This window comes from Malassezia globosa (assembly GCF_000181695.2).
Source record: "Malassezia globosa CBS 7966 chromosome Unknown mgl_sf_14.1, whole genome shotgun sequence".
Classification (NCBI taxonomy): Eukaryota; Fungi; Basidiomycota; class Malasseziomycetes; order Malasseziales; family Malasseziaceae; genus Malassezia; species Malassezia globosa.
The window spans coordinates 166,869-177,679 of NW_001849856.1; the positions used below are offsets into that span (position 1 = coordinate 166,869).

A 10,811-nucleotide genomic window follows, 5' to 3' on the forward strand; every position below is an offset into this window, starting at 1 on the left:
GTGTCCACACGTCGTCAAAGCACTGCACAGCCATACGCGGCGTGAGTGGCTGCATCTGCAAAGTATGCTGCAGCGCCGGTGCAAGGATCGCCGCTGGCACAGCTGTCGTGGGCCGCCGCCACCGCCACCGCTGCCGCTGCCGCTGCCGCCGCCGCTGTGCTCGGTCATTCGGCTGGCCCGTTCCACACTGCACCAGAGCGTGAAGGAGGAAATTGTATGTGACTGTATCAGGGAACGCACGGTACGGTGCCGTGCCTATGCCGGCCATGGGCGTGTATGATGGCGGCGGTGTGAACAGGCGTGTCTCTTGCAGGGGCATGCATGCTGACGTCCAAGCCGAGGTTGTGTCGTGTTGTTGGTCAGCATGTGCGCTAGACTTGTCGTGGTCGCTACAGTGGCCGGGCTTCGCATTCTCCGTACGCGTATCACGCATGGCTGTACTCTGCGTGACGACAGCTGCGCGTGCAAGCAGGTCGAGCATGTCTTGCAATGCAAGAAACGCCGATCTTCGTCGCTGTGGGCGTATGCAGGTCAGCAGACTATTCCATAGAAACGCATCCTGCAGCATGTAAACGAGTTCCGACTGCACGAGTACATCCGCTGCGCTTATAGTGTCTGGCGTCTTTGCCAGGGCCTGCTGTGCATGTTGGATGTGCTCGACAACCAACAGCACTTGTTCCACAGTCGCCTGTGTGTGGGGACGCGTGCCTAGGAGCACATGTAGCATGCCGCGAAACTCCACTGGCGTTAGCACAGTGGTCGGTTGCCGTGCCAGAGCGATGAATGCATCCATCGCACGCTGGGCATGCCGCTGTGCTAGTGCATCGTGTAACGTCGCAAGTTGCTGCCTTTGGCGCTCCCACGTCCCAACTGCTGTGTGGACAAGTCGCGGCGCCGTCCAGCTACGCGCATACACAGGCCATGCCACGCATGTACTCGCTCGAGCACGTGCACATGCTACGAGCATGCACTTGGCCGCAGTGCAAATGTATGTGTGTTGTGGAAAATGACCAAGGGCAGGCACATCCGACCGACGCCGGGCCTGTGTGTCGATGCGGTCGACCGCCCATTGTCGATGGAGGCGTGTTTCTTCTCCACTGCTCGCCTTCACTGCTAGCCCCTTCCCTGTTCCTCATCCCGCAGATCCGTCTGATCCCACAGCAGTCCAGTGCGTGGTGGGAGCTCGTTCGTATGGCTGGCCTCGAGTGCAAGTACACACACATACACTTGTGTGTGTGTGTGTGTAACAACAGCCGTGACCAAAGACGGTCATAGGCATGGCGCTTAGTACGCAAAAGTGCCGACGGAGTACATCGTCAGGCAGGCTTGGCTGCAAGCGCATCATAAACATAGACATGTCTACAAGAGTCTACTGCTCACGCCAGGAGTTCTTGAATCACGATTGTGCTGGGCCCTGGCAGATTTGCACCTTGATGCATGCTTTCCCATCTTCGCCGCGGCCAGCTGTGACTACGTCAAACGCTTTGACAGCATCGGCAAACACGTAGCGATGCGTCACGAGACGAGCCACGTCGACACTCCCTGACGACACTAGCGCGATGGATTTGTCGTAATCGCCACTACTGTAGCGGAACGATCCCAAAAGCTCCACCTCCTGCACGGCACAGGCGGGTAAGTGGCACCAGCACATCAGGGCGGCCCATACCGACAGCAACGACGCGACCCTGTGGTTTGGCTGCCCAAACACCGAGCATGATGCATGACTGAGCGCCTGTAGCATCTATCACGAGCTCAAAGCCATCGTTGCGCAGCACATCATCACCCAGTTCTTCCTTCAGTGCACAGGCTGTCCGTGCTGCCAGGTCGCCTTCCGACTCGCCAACCTGCGGAGAGTTGGGCTTGAATGTGGACGTTGCACAGAATTCGCGTGCAAAGACGAGCTTCTCGTCCACGAGATCCGACATGACCACGCGTCGTGCGCCGTATGCACGCGCCACGGCACCACACAACAGGCCAATGGGTCCAGCGCCCAGCACCAACACATTCTGCAGTGCACGCACGCCGGCACGCGTCACTACTGCATGCACAGCGACACTGAGAGGCTCCATGAGCGATGCCTCTTCGAGCGACATGGTGTCCGGGACGTTGTGCGCAAACGATGCATGGATGTTGTAGTACGTCGCAAGCGTTCCATCGTAGGGTGGTGTTGCAGCAAACACGAGCTTGCGGCATTGGTTGTATTTGCCTTCGAGGCACAATCCACACGACAGACACGGCACGCCAGGCTCCAGTGCGACACGGTCACCCACGGCGTGCGACTTGACGCCAGGCCCCACCTCTGTGACGATCCCGGCAGACTCATGTCCCAGGACCATAGGACTCGTTAATACAAACTCACCAATCCGACCGTGTGAGCGATAGTGGCAATCCGAGCCGCACAGCCCCGTCTGTCGTACGTTGACACGCACTTCGCCATCATGTAGCGGACGCACAGGCCTGTCTTCAAATGCCGTGTCCTGGATGCCTCGCAGCACGAACGACACAGTCCTTTCGGCTGGTGGTGTCGGTAGACTATTTTCCATCACCGACGTCATCATGGCCCGTGGGTCAGTGGGAAAGATTTTGCCCGCATCCTGCCGTAGAGGCGAGGAAAATTTGCACCCCCCCCATCTTTCTCTGCCTCTTGCGCACATGCACAACCGATGTGTGTGGAGACGCGCCCACATGGCCGGTCACCTCTCTCTGATGGTGCCATTCGGTCGATGACCTTGTCCTCTGTCCTCTACGAGGCTCTGCGTCCCAGAGTCGGCAGTCACATTCTGCATGGTCCTGGTGCACGGATTTACGAGTATGTCTGGGTTCGGTCGGGGTTCATCGACACTCCCTCGTGCCGCCGGCACACGACCCCACCTCTTTCGCGTACGTCAAGTCAAGGGCGCCGGCGCCACACGCGTATGGAGGGTGCTCATCGCTGCTATTTGCTGACAAAGCAAAGCCGATCCGTGAGGCACAGTCTCGCATGGCATACGCGCAGATCGGCGGCGAGCTTATCAAGATGCACGGACATCGGGCACGGACTCGTTTTATGAGGCAACGGGAGGAAATGGGTGTGGAAAGGCGGAGAGAAGACGGGGAGAGGGAGCCATGATGGAAAGGAAAAGGAGGGGAATACATATCAATACGAAGATCCGACTACATCACAACGCACTTGGACGGCTGCGCTTCAGCACCGCCAGGCGATGACGCCTTTTCAATCTCGGCAAGAACAAGTTCAAACACCTTGGCTGCGTGTGTGAGCAAGACACTGTATGATGATGATAAGGCACAACGTACCAACGTTAGCATTGTGTCGCGCACTTGTTTCGATCCATGCGCAATGTAATGATTGTGCAAGTGCTTTGCCTTCTGCTTCCGAGACTTGGCTGTACAGGAGGGTTAGTGGTTTGCTGATACGATCGGGTCAAGCGCAAACAGAGGAAGAGGAAGAGAAAATGGAAGAAGAAGAAAGAGCAAAGAAAAAAAAAACGACAAGGCACAGTACGCAATAAGCGAATGGCCTTGTACAAGTCTGCACCTCTCGTGCACCCAAACGCCCACTCTCAATCACGCCGCTCGTGCGCATAAAATACATACCGCTGGGAGTGCAAGTCGCTCTTCTGACCCACCAACACACATGGTACTGTGGATGTGCCAGTATAATTCAGGATCTTATCATAAACAGTTTGAATCATCTCGAAACTCGTGCGAGAAGCAATGGAATACACGAGTACGTAACCATGAATACCTATTGCATGCTTCGAGTTCAGGATCGAGTATTCGTCCTGCCCTGCTGTATCGACAATATCGCACTGGAAGTCTTGTCCGCGGTGCTTGACGGTTTTCTCAAACACATTCTCAATCGTTGGGTAATAGGAATCCACGAAAGCATCTTCCACAAATCGAACAACCAGAGACGATTTACCTTGGCTCCGTTAGTCTACGTCGTGCGCTCGCGCGACATGCGAACGGGACGTTTTCAACAGCCTGATGTGGTCTTGAAACTTGATCCCGTCTGCACACACGTACCGACCGATCGTGATCCTAGCACGGCAATCTTTCGCTTCTTAGATAGCTGTTGTGAGCCCGTTGGCGACATGTCTGGAAAACCACCACACCAGGCTACTCAAATCCAGGATGCGAAAATAAAAAAAAATACTGCTGGCTGTGGCCACTGACAAATACAACTACAAGGCAGCGGCTAGATCGCTTGCGCCTGTTGTTGCGGCTGCTGCTGCTGCTGCTGCTGCTGCTGCGCCTGAATGCGTGGAGGGAGGGAATCGGGCGCGAGGGCCACCACAAAGACGAAATCGGCACGCACAATTGCGGAGGTGGACGGGCGGGCTGGCGGCCTGCCGGCCAGTCATTGCCGACACACACACACACATCTACAATCATTTGTCCTTTGCGTGGCAACACAGGTGGAGGCCCTGGTTGTCACCTGCCTCGCGTGACATGTGACCGGGGCGCGCGTGCTGGTCTTTATTTTTTCGACGCATCCAGCGCACAGATCTGTCCGAATGCGACCGGACCATGTTGCTTGGGACCATGTGCGAGCCAAAGCGTGTGAGCCGGGCGGCTGGGATGCCGCGCATATACATCGGCCAGAGACATGGAATGCAATGTGGCAGTCGTCGCTGCCTGACGCCGTAGACTCGAAAAACAAGATCACCCTCCACCGATCGTGCCGCACGCTGACGAGTCGCAAGTGGCTCTCGATGTAAAGCGCAGCTTCCATACCTGGGACGATTCGTCTGTAGGAGATCGTGCTGTCCGGCAAGAACAGCTTCGTTGGATCATTTGCGATACTCTTCGAGCGTACCCATATCTGCACTACTATCAGGGCTTTCATGATGTGGTATCGGTGGTTGTACTGACGATGTGCGAGGCGCCCCAGCAGACAACACCAGCAGCCACCGCAGAGACATCGATAAGGGCATCTAAAGAACCGGCAAGGTCTCCCATCTATCATGACACTCAGATATGGCCAGATCAGCACGTTCAGAAGAGCATTCAGCGGGTCGTGCGACAAGTCGCCGTGTATTTCCTGCGTGATTGCATGACAAAGGATCTGCTTCCTGCGATGGGCCAGCTCAAGGTTGTCCAGCATATTTTGCGAGCGGCTGATGCTCCGTATGCATATGCCCTAGAGCGTGTATTTTCGCCGAACCATGTGGTGGTGTGCCTGTCGTGGCTGCTAACGCTTTTTGCGCATGACGTATCGACGCTACGCACAGCGCAGCGAATCCTCGACTTTGCTTGGTCGTTTGGCCCAGCTAGTATCCTGTATGTATGTGCGTCGGTCCTTCTTTCCCAGAAAGAGTCCCTGCATCCTCGCTTGTATGCGATGGATGTAGCAGAGGTGCATCAGCATCTTTCGGACGCACCGCGTTCCCTCGCGGCTGATGATGTGCTCGCGGACACTCTACAGAAAGCGGCATCTCTTATGCAGCAGTACCCACTTACATGCCCGGCTGTCCACGCGCACCATGTCCTGAGTTGCGAAAGTGTGCTTTTCACTTGGCGCGCTGAGCGTGTGAATATCCCCATGATCATGCAGTTGCCGACGACGCACATTGCGTTGGATGTCATGCCATCGCCACGCGACGAGGTTGACTTTCATTCTGTCGTTCGCTCGCACTTGCGGCCTACATGGCATCGTATCTTCCGTGAGCTGGCTCACTTGCATCCCATGCGCCGCGTGCTTCTGTACCCCAAGGCCCTCTTTGTCTCGTCGCTCTCCCTGCTGCTGGGCGGCAGTGTTGTGACACTTTTGCTTGCGATACATGTCACGGACCACGGACGCATCGCATAAGCTTGGGAACGGATCGTTCTTCTCCTTTTTGTAGTTAGCTCATCTATGTGTATGCCCTGTGCATCCATCCGTCCCACATTGTGGCGCTTGGCCGATCTGAATACTTCGCTCCCTTGCTGCGCGTATACTCTCGCCACCTCCACAGTCCGTTACCTCTTCTCCCTCCCCCTTGCCCTTGCCCTTGCCCTTCCTGTTCCAGGTGATTGATTAGTCAGCATCTGTCGACTCGTCGGCTCGGTCGTTGTGGTTCACCCTCGCGAGTGTGAGGGGGGAGGGGTGGGGAGGAATTCCTTTGTTGCAGTAATTTTGTGCCTACATCATGGTGGCTGGAGCCATGATGAATCTGACCCTGTACACGACACGAGCTGGTACGTGAGCTGCATACATGCATGCATTTGCAGAGCTGTCTCTCACACTGTCGCACCAATAGTGATTTTGCTCGACTCCGAGGGTCACAGGATTCTGGCCAAATACTTTCAGCCGCTAGGCGCAGCGAATAATGATACCACGTCCGCAGTGCACCTGTGCCAGCGCTCCCACTGGCCTTGCGCCTCTCGCATCCAAGAACCCGTATAAAGACAAAGCAGCAGCGGATATTTGAGCAGGGCATTTGGGACAAGGCTCGTCGAGCTTCCGGTAAGAAAGAGAAAGCTGGTGCCGGTACCGATACCGATGCCGATACCGATACCGGCCGTGTTGGCACTCCCACTGACATATCAGGTGATCTGTTCCAATTCGATGGAAACCTCGTTCTGTTTAAATCTTCGTATGATGTGTATCTATTTGTGGTGGCGCCTGATCGTGAGAATGAATTGATGATCCATCACTTTTTACAGTCTCTCCATGACACGTTAACAATCCTGCTTCAAAGCCAAATCGATAAGCGCACGGTGCTGGACAACTTGGATCTCGTGACGATTGCCATTGATGAAAGCGTCGACGATGGGTACGTGTATGCTGTGTTCTAACACGGGTAGTGTGATTCTCGAAACAGACAGTGCTGCTGTTGCCAACCGTGTCACGCGCACGCGGCCCGACACTATTGAAGTCCAGCTCAATGAACAGAGTACGTGCTTACTATCTATTTATCGCACTCACACACACTCTCTTTCTCTGACACCTCACACACAGCCTTTATGAATGCATACACCAACTTCCGCGACAAGTATGTATGATGGTGTGAGAAAAATTCGAGTCTAACACTTGACAGAGTGGCACAACGTCTCAGTGGTTTGTAGACAGACAGGAACGAGAGTAGGAGAACGTATGCGTATGGTGAGCGCCTCGAACTGCCCGCCCCAAGCATGCAAGAATGACTTGTCCGTCGCCATCCACATCGGATGCCTGGATATGTGGAGATGCACCGGCGATACGAGAAGGGGAGGGGAGAAGGTTTGTCTTGTCCCACGTGATATATCACGTGCAGATCAACACACCGACACGCATAGAGGGCACACGCGTCAGTGATGATGGGTGAGGGAGAAAGTGTGAGTGTGTGTTTATTGTTGCTTGCTGCGATCGTTGTGAGGTATAGTGACGAGACACAAAGAGGGGAGTGCCGACACACTCAGACCATGAGCGCGACGACCAGGTCGCAGCTTCGTGAGCCTCTACGACCGCATGTATCACTACTACAAACGGATGCGCGTGGGAAGTTTGAGCTCCCACCATTGAAGCACGTATCAAAGCCAGACGAGGTTCGTGGCGCAGGCCGGCCGCGGTCGGTAGCGTCGCCAGGCCCCATAGGAACAGATGTCAAGGTGCATTCTGTTCAAACTGACCACAAACTAGCGTCGAATCCCTTTGTTCAGCAAGCAGCAGCACAAGCACGAGAAGCTGCTGCTCATGTAAATGAACGATCCCCTTATCGCGGACGTGGCCGAGAAAATCGTCCTATTCATCCGTCGGCCGCGGGCGCTGTCACGACAAAAGCAGGTGGAAGTAAGCCAGAGACGGGCTTTGCTGCGGCTCGTCGATTGTTTGCTGCGCCTGCGTCGCAGGAGTCGTCGGTTATGAGCCGCAGCAAGACGGCACGCAAAATCAGCGAAGCTTCAGGCGCATTGGGTACCTCACGCATTCGCCTATCGCGCCAGAGTCTTGCGTCATTTCCGAGCGTAGAAGCCAATGTGAGCAAGGCTTCTTCTGGGACATCTGTCACAGCCACTACAGCAGCAGCAGCAGCAGCAGGAGTGGCTGGGGCTGGGGCTGGGGCTGCCGGCAGCACTAGTGCATTAGGGACTCGGAGTGTCCTTCCGTCCATGCCCGAGCACGCCAGCAGTGTAAGCGGACTTGGTGGCGGAAGCAAGTGGCTCGAGCAAGAACGCGATAATATTCAGGCATACGAGTACTTGTGTCACTGCAGTGAGGCTCAACAGTGGATGGAGCGGTGCATTGGAGAGCCGCTGGGCGGCGACATTGCGAACATGGCAGAGGAGATGCGGAATGGCATTGCGCTTGCCAAGCTCGCCAAGTCCTTTGAACCAGCGTGTGTGCCGCGGATCTTTGTGCACCCGAAGCTGCAGTTCCGTCACACGGACAATATCAACTACTACTTCCAGTTTGTTGACAAGATCCGACTTCCGAATTGCTTCCGCTTTGAGCTGACAGATTTGTACGAGAAGAAAAACTTTCCCAAGGTTGTGTACTGCTTGCATGCACTGAGTCACTTTATGGCGCACCACGGTCGCTCCGATAAGGTCGACGATCTCGTCGGCAAGCTGGAATTCAATGAAGAGCAGCTATGCAAGACACAAAAGACGATTGATGCGGCTGGTATCGCGATGCCAAGCTTTGGTGGCGTTGGCCAGGCACTTGCACAGGAGATCGGCGCTGGCGCCAGTGCATGTGGAAGTGCCGACGCAAGGACGGCGGGCGCGAGGCGTGCGGGAGCCAATGCCAGCGATGTGCGTGCGTCGTCTGTGCAACGAGCTCCCGAGGCATCGACGCTTGTGACGCAGCGTGCCCATCTGAGGCCGGTGCCTGCGTCGCCCACCAAAGCCAAGACGGCGACAGCGACGGCCATAGCGACAGGCGCAGCACCCCATAGCGTCGCGTCGCTCCGTGCCCACCTCAAGCCTGTCGACAGTGAGCCGACACTCCGGTCCACCGACCCGCGTGCACGGGATGCCTTGGATCGCGAACGCGAACGCGAGCGAGACCATGATCGACAACGCGATCGCGAGCGCGAGCGCATCGCACGGATGGAAGAACGCGAACGTGCGCGTGTGCAGCGTGAACAGCGCGAGCACGAGCAGCAAGAACGCGAACGCGAGCGCATCAGGCTGCGCGAGGAGCGTGAGCGGCGCGTGCAGGAGCTCGAGCGCGATCGTGTGCAGAAGCGCAAGGATCAGCAGCTCGAGCGGGAGCGCGAGCGCGAGCGCCTGCGTCTCGAAAGCCAGCGCGAGCTCGCAGACGACCGCGAGCGTCGAGAGCGTCTGTACCTGAATGCGCGTACATCGACGCAGCGCGAGCTGGCTCTGCAGCGCGAGCATGAGAGTGCGCTGCGCCAGCGCATGGAAGAGCGCATGCGCGAGGCCGAGGACCGTGCTCGTGCGCAAGAGCAGGCACGCGCCGACGAGCGGGAGGAGCGCTTCAAGCGTGAGCTCGAGTACGAAATACAGCGGAAGCGCGAGATGGACGCGTATGCAGCGGAGCTCGCGGCTGCGCATGCCGAGACGGCCGCCGTCGAGGCGCGCCTGCTCGCCCTTACAGAAGAGGCTGCACGCCGCGATGCCGCAGATCGCGCCCGCGCCGAGACACGGCTGGCCGTCCCACTGCAGGCGGCCGTACGTGGTCTGCTGGCGCGGCACGCGCACAACGCACGGCGCATGCCGATCCGCTCCCATGCCGCGACGTGGACACATCTGCAGGCACATGTGCGAGGCGCGCTGGTGCGCCAGGCGCTCTACACGACGCTCAGCAGCCTCGATGACATCTGGGCCGTGCAAATGCAGGCGGCAGTGCGTGGCATTCTCGCACGGCGCTCGCTGTATGCGACGATCATGCAGGCAGAGGCCCATGCCGACTCTATCACGCACATCCAAGCTATGGTGCGTGGCATGCTCGCTCGACGCGCCCTGCTCGCCAAGATGCGTGCCATGGACGAGAGCATGGCATGTGCGACGGGCCTGCAGGCTGCCGTGCGCGGTGCCCTCGCTCGACGCGCCTTTCGGCAGATGCGCATGGCGTTTAGCCGCGTGGCGGTCGTCAAGGCAGGCAGCCCGGCATCGGGTTTGGCAACAATAGGCACGTCCAGAGGACCGGCGGCGTCAGGAACGTCAGGAACGTCAGGAGCCTCGGGAGCCTCGGAAACCTCACGAGCATCAAGAGTGTCAGGAGCGCCCGTGTCTGTCCGTGCCTCGCTGTCCCGCAAAAAGCATCACCAAGAGCTCCGCAAGCGCATGGAGTATGTGCGGCCGGACGTGAGCGGCATCCAAGCACAGATTCGCGGCGTCCTTGTGCGCCAGGACTACTCGTGGTGGCAGGCCCATCTGCACGGCAGCGTGGATGTCGTCGTGTACCTGCAGGCGATGCTGCGTGGTGTGTTGGCGCGGCGGGCGTTTGACGATGGCCTAGGCCGCTATCTCGCGCATGTGCCCGACATTGTGCGCGTGCAGAGCCTGTTCCGCGGACGGCGCGCAAGTGCGCACTACCAGGCGCTGCTGCGGGGACACCATGTGCCGCTCGAGACCGTACGTGTGTATGCGCACCTGCTGGACGACGGCAGCCGCGACTACGACGACGAGGTGCAGCTCACGCAGATGCGCACGCAGGTCGTCCAGCGCATCCGCGAGAACCAGTCGATGGAGACGCACGTCGCTGATCTTGACCGGAAGATCGCGTTGCTCGTCAAGAACCAGATCGGCATCGAAGAAATTGTCAAGGCCAAGACCGAGCGCGGCTGGCTCGGCGCCGGCTCGGCGACGGCACGCGACCACGTCTTGACACAGGCAAATGACCCCTTTGCCGAGCATGTGCTGAGCGCCGAGGCACAGAAGCG

At 57.7% G+C, this 10,811-nt stretch overlaps 5 protein-coding genes across 5 annotated transcripts; 3 read left to right on the forward strand and 2 right to left on the reverse strand.

Annotated features, from left to right (window-relative positions):
- Positions 1–1,580: 1,580 nt before the first annotated feature.
- On the reverse strand, positions 1,581–2,555 carry MGL_4135 (uncharacterized protein; the record flags this gene model as incomplete). Its single annotated transcript, XM_001728748.1, has 1 exon — positions 1,581–2,555. One exon carries the CDS (start codon positions 2,553–2,555, stop codon positions 1,581–1,583), a length of 975 nt encoding a protein of 324 aa, XP_001728800.1.
- Positions 2,556–3,153: 598 nt separating this feature from the next.
- Positions 3,154–4,096, reverse strand: MGL_4136 (uncharacterized protein; the record flags this gene model as incomplete). The annotated part of the gene is made up of 4 exons (XM_001728749.1): positions 3,154–3,245; positions 3,295–3,383; positions 3,595–3,922; positions 4,027–4,096. The coding sequence occupies 4 exons, from the start codon at positions 4,094–4,096 to the stop codon at positions 3,154–3,156; spliced, it is 579 nt and encodes a 192-aa protein (XP_001728801.1).
- Positions 4,097–4,876: 780 nt separating this feature from the next.
- Positions 4,877–5,812, forward strand: MGL_4137 (uncharacterized protein; the record flags this gene model as incomplete). The annotated part of the gene is made up of 1 exon (XM_001728750.1): positions 4,877–5,812. One exon carries the CDS (start codon positions 4,877–4,879, stop codon positions 5,810–5,812), a length of 936 nt encoding a protein of 311 aa, XP_001728802.1.
- An 815-nt stretch (positions 5,813–6,627) lies between these two features.
- MGL_4138 (uncharacterized protein) lies at positions 6,628–7,050 on the forward strand (the record flags this gene model as incomplete). Its single annotated transcript, XM_001728751.1, has 4 exons — positions 6,628–6,758; positions 6,790–6,878; positions 6,944–6,977; positions 7,023–7,050. The coding sequence occupies 4 exons, from the start codon at positions 6,628–6,630 to the stop codon at positions 7,048–7,050; spliced, it is 282 nt and encodes a 93-aa protein (XP_001728803.1).
- A 336-nt stretch (positions 7,051–7,386) lies between these two features.
- MGL_4139 (uncharacterized protein) lies at positions 7,387–10,785 on the forward strand (the record flags this gene model as incomplete). Its single annotated transcript, XM_001728752.1, has 1 exon — positions 7,387–10,785. A coding segment is annotated over one exon (3,399 nt), but the record flags the coding sequence as incomplete, so codon positions are not given.
- Positions 10,786–10,811: the final 26 nt, after the last annotated feature.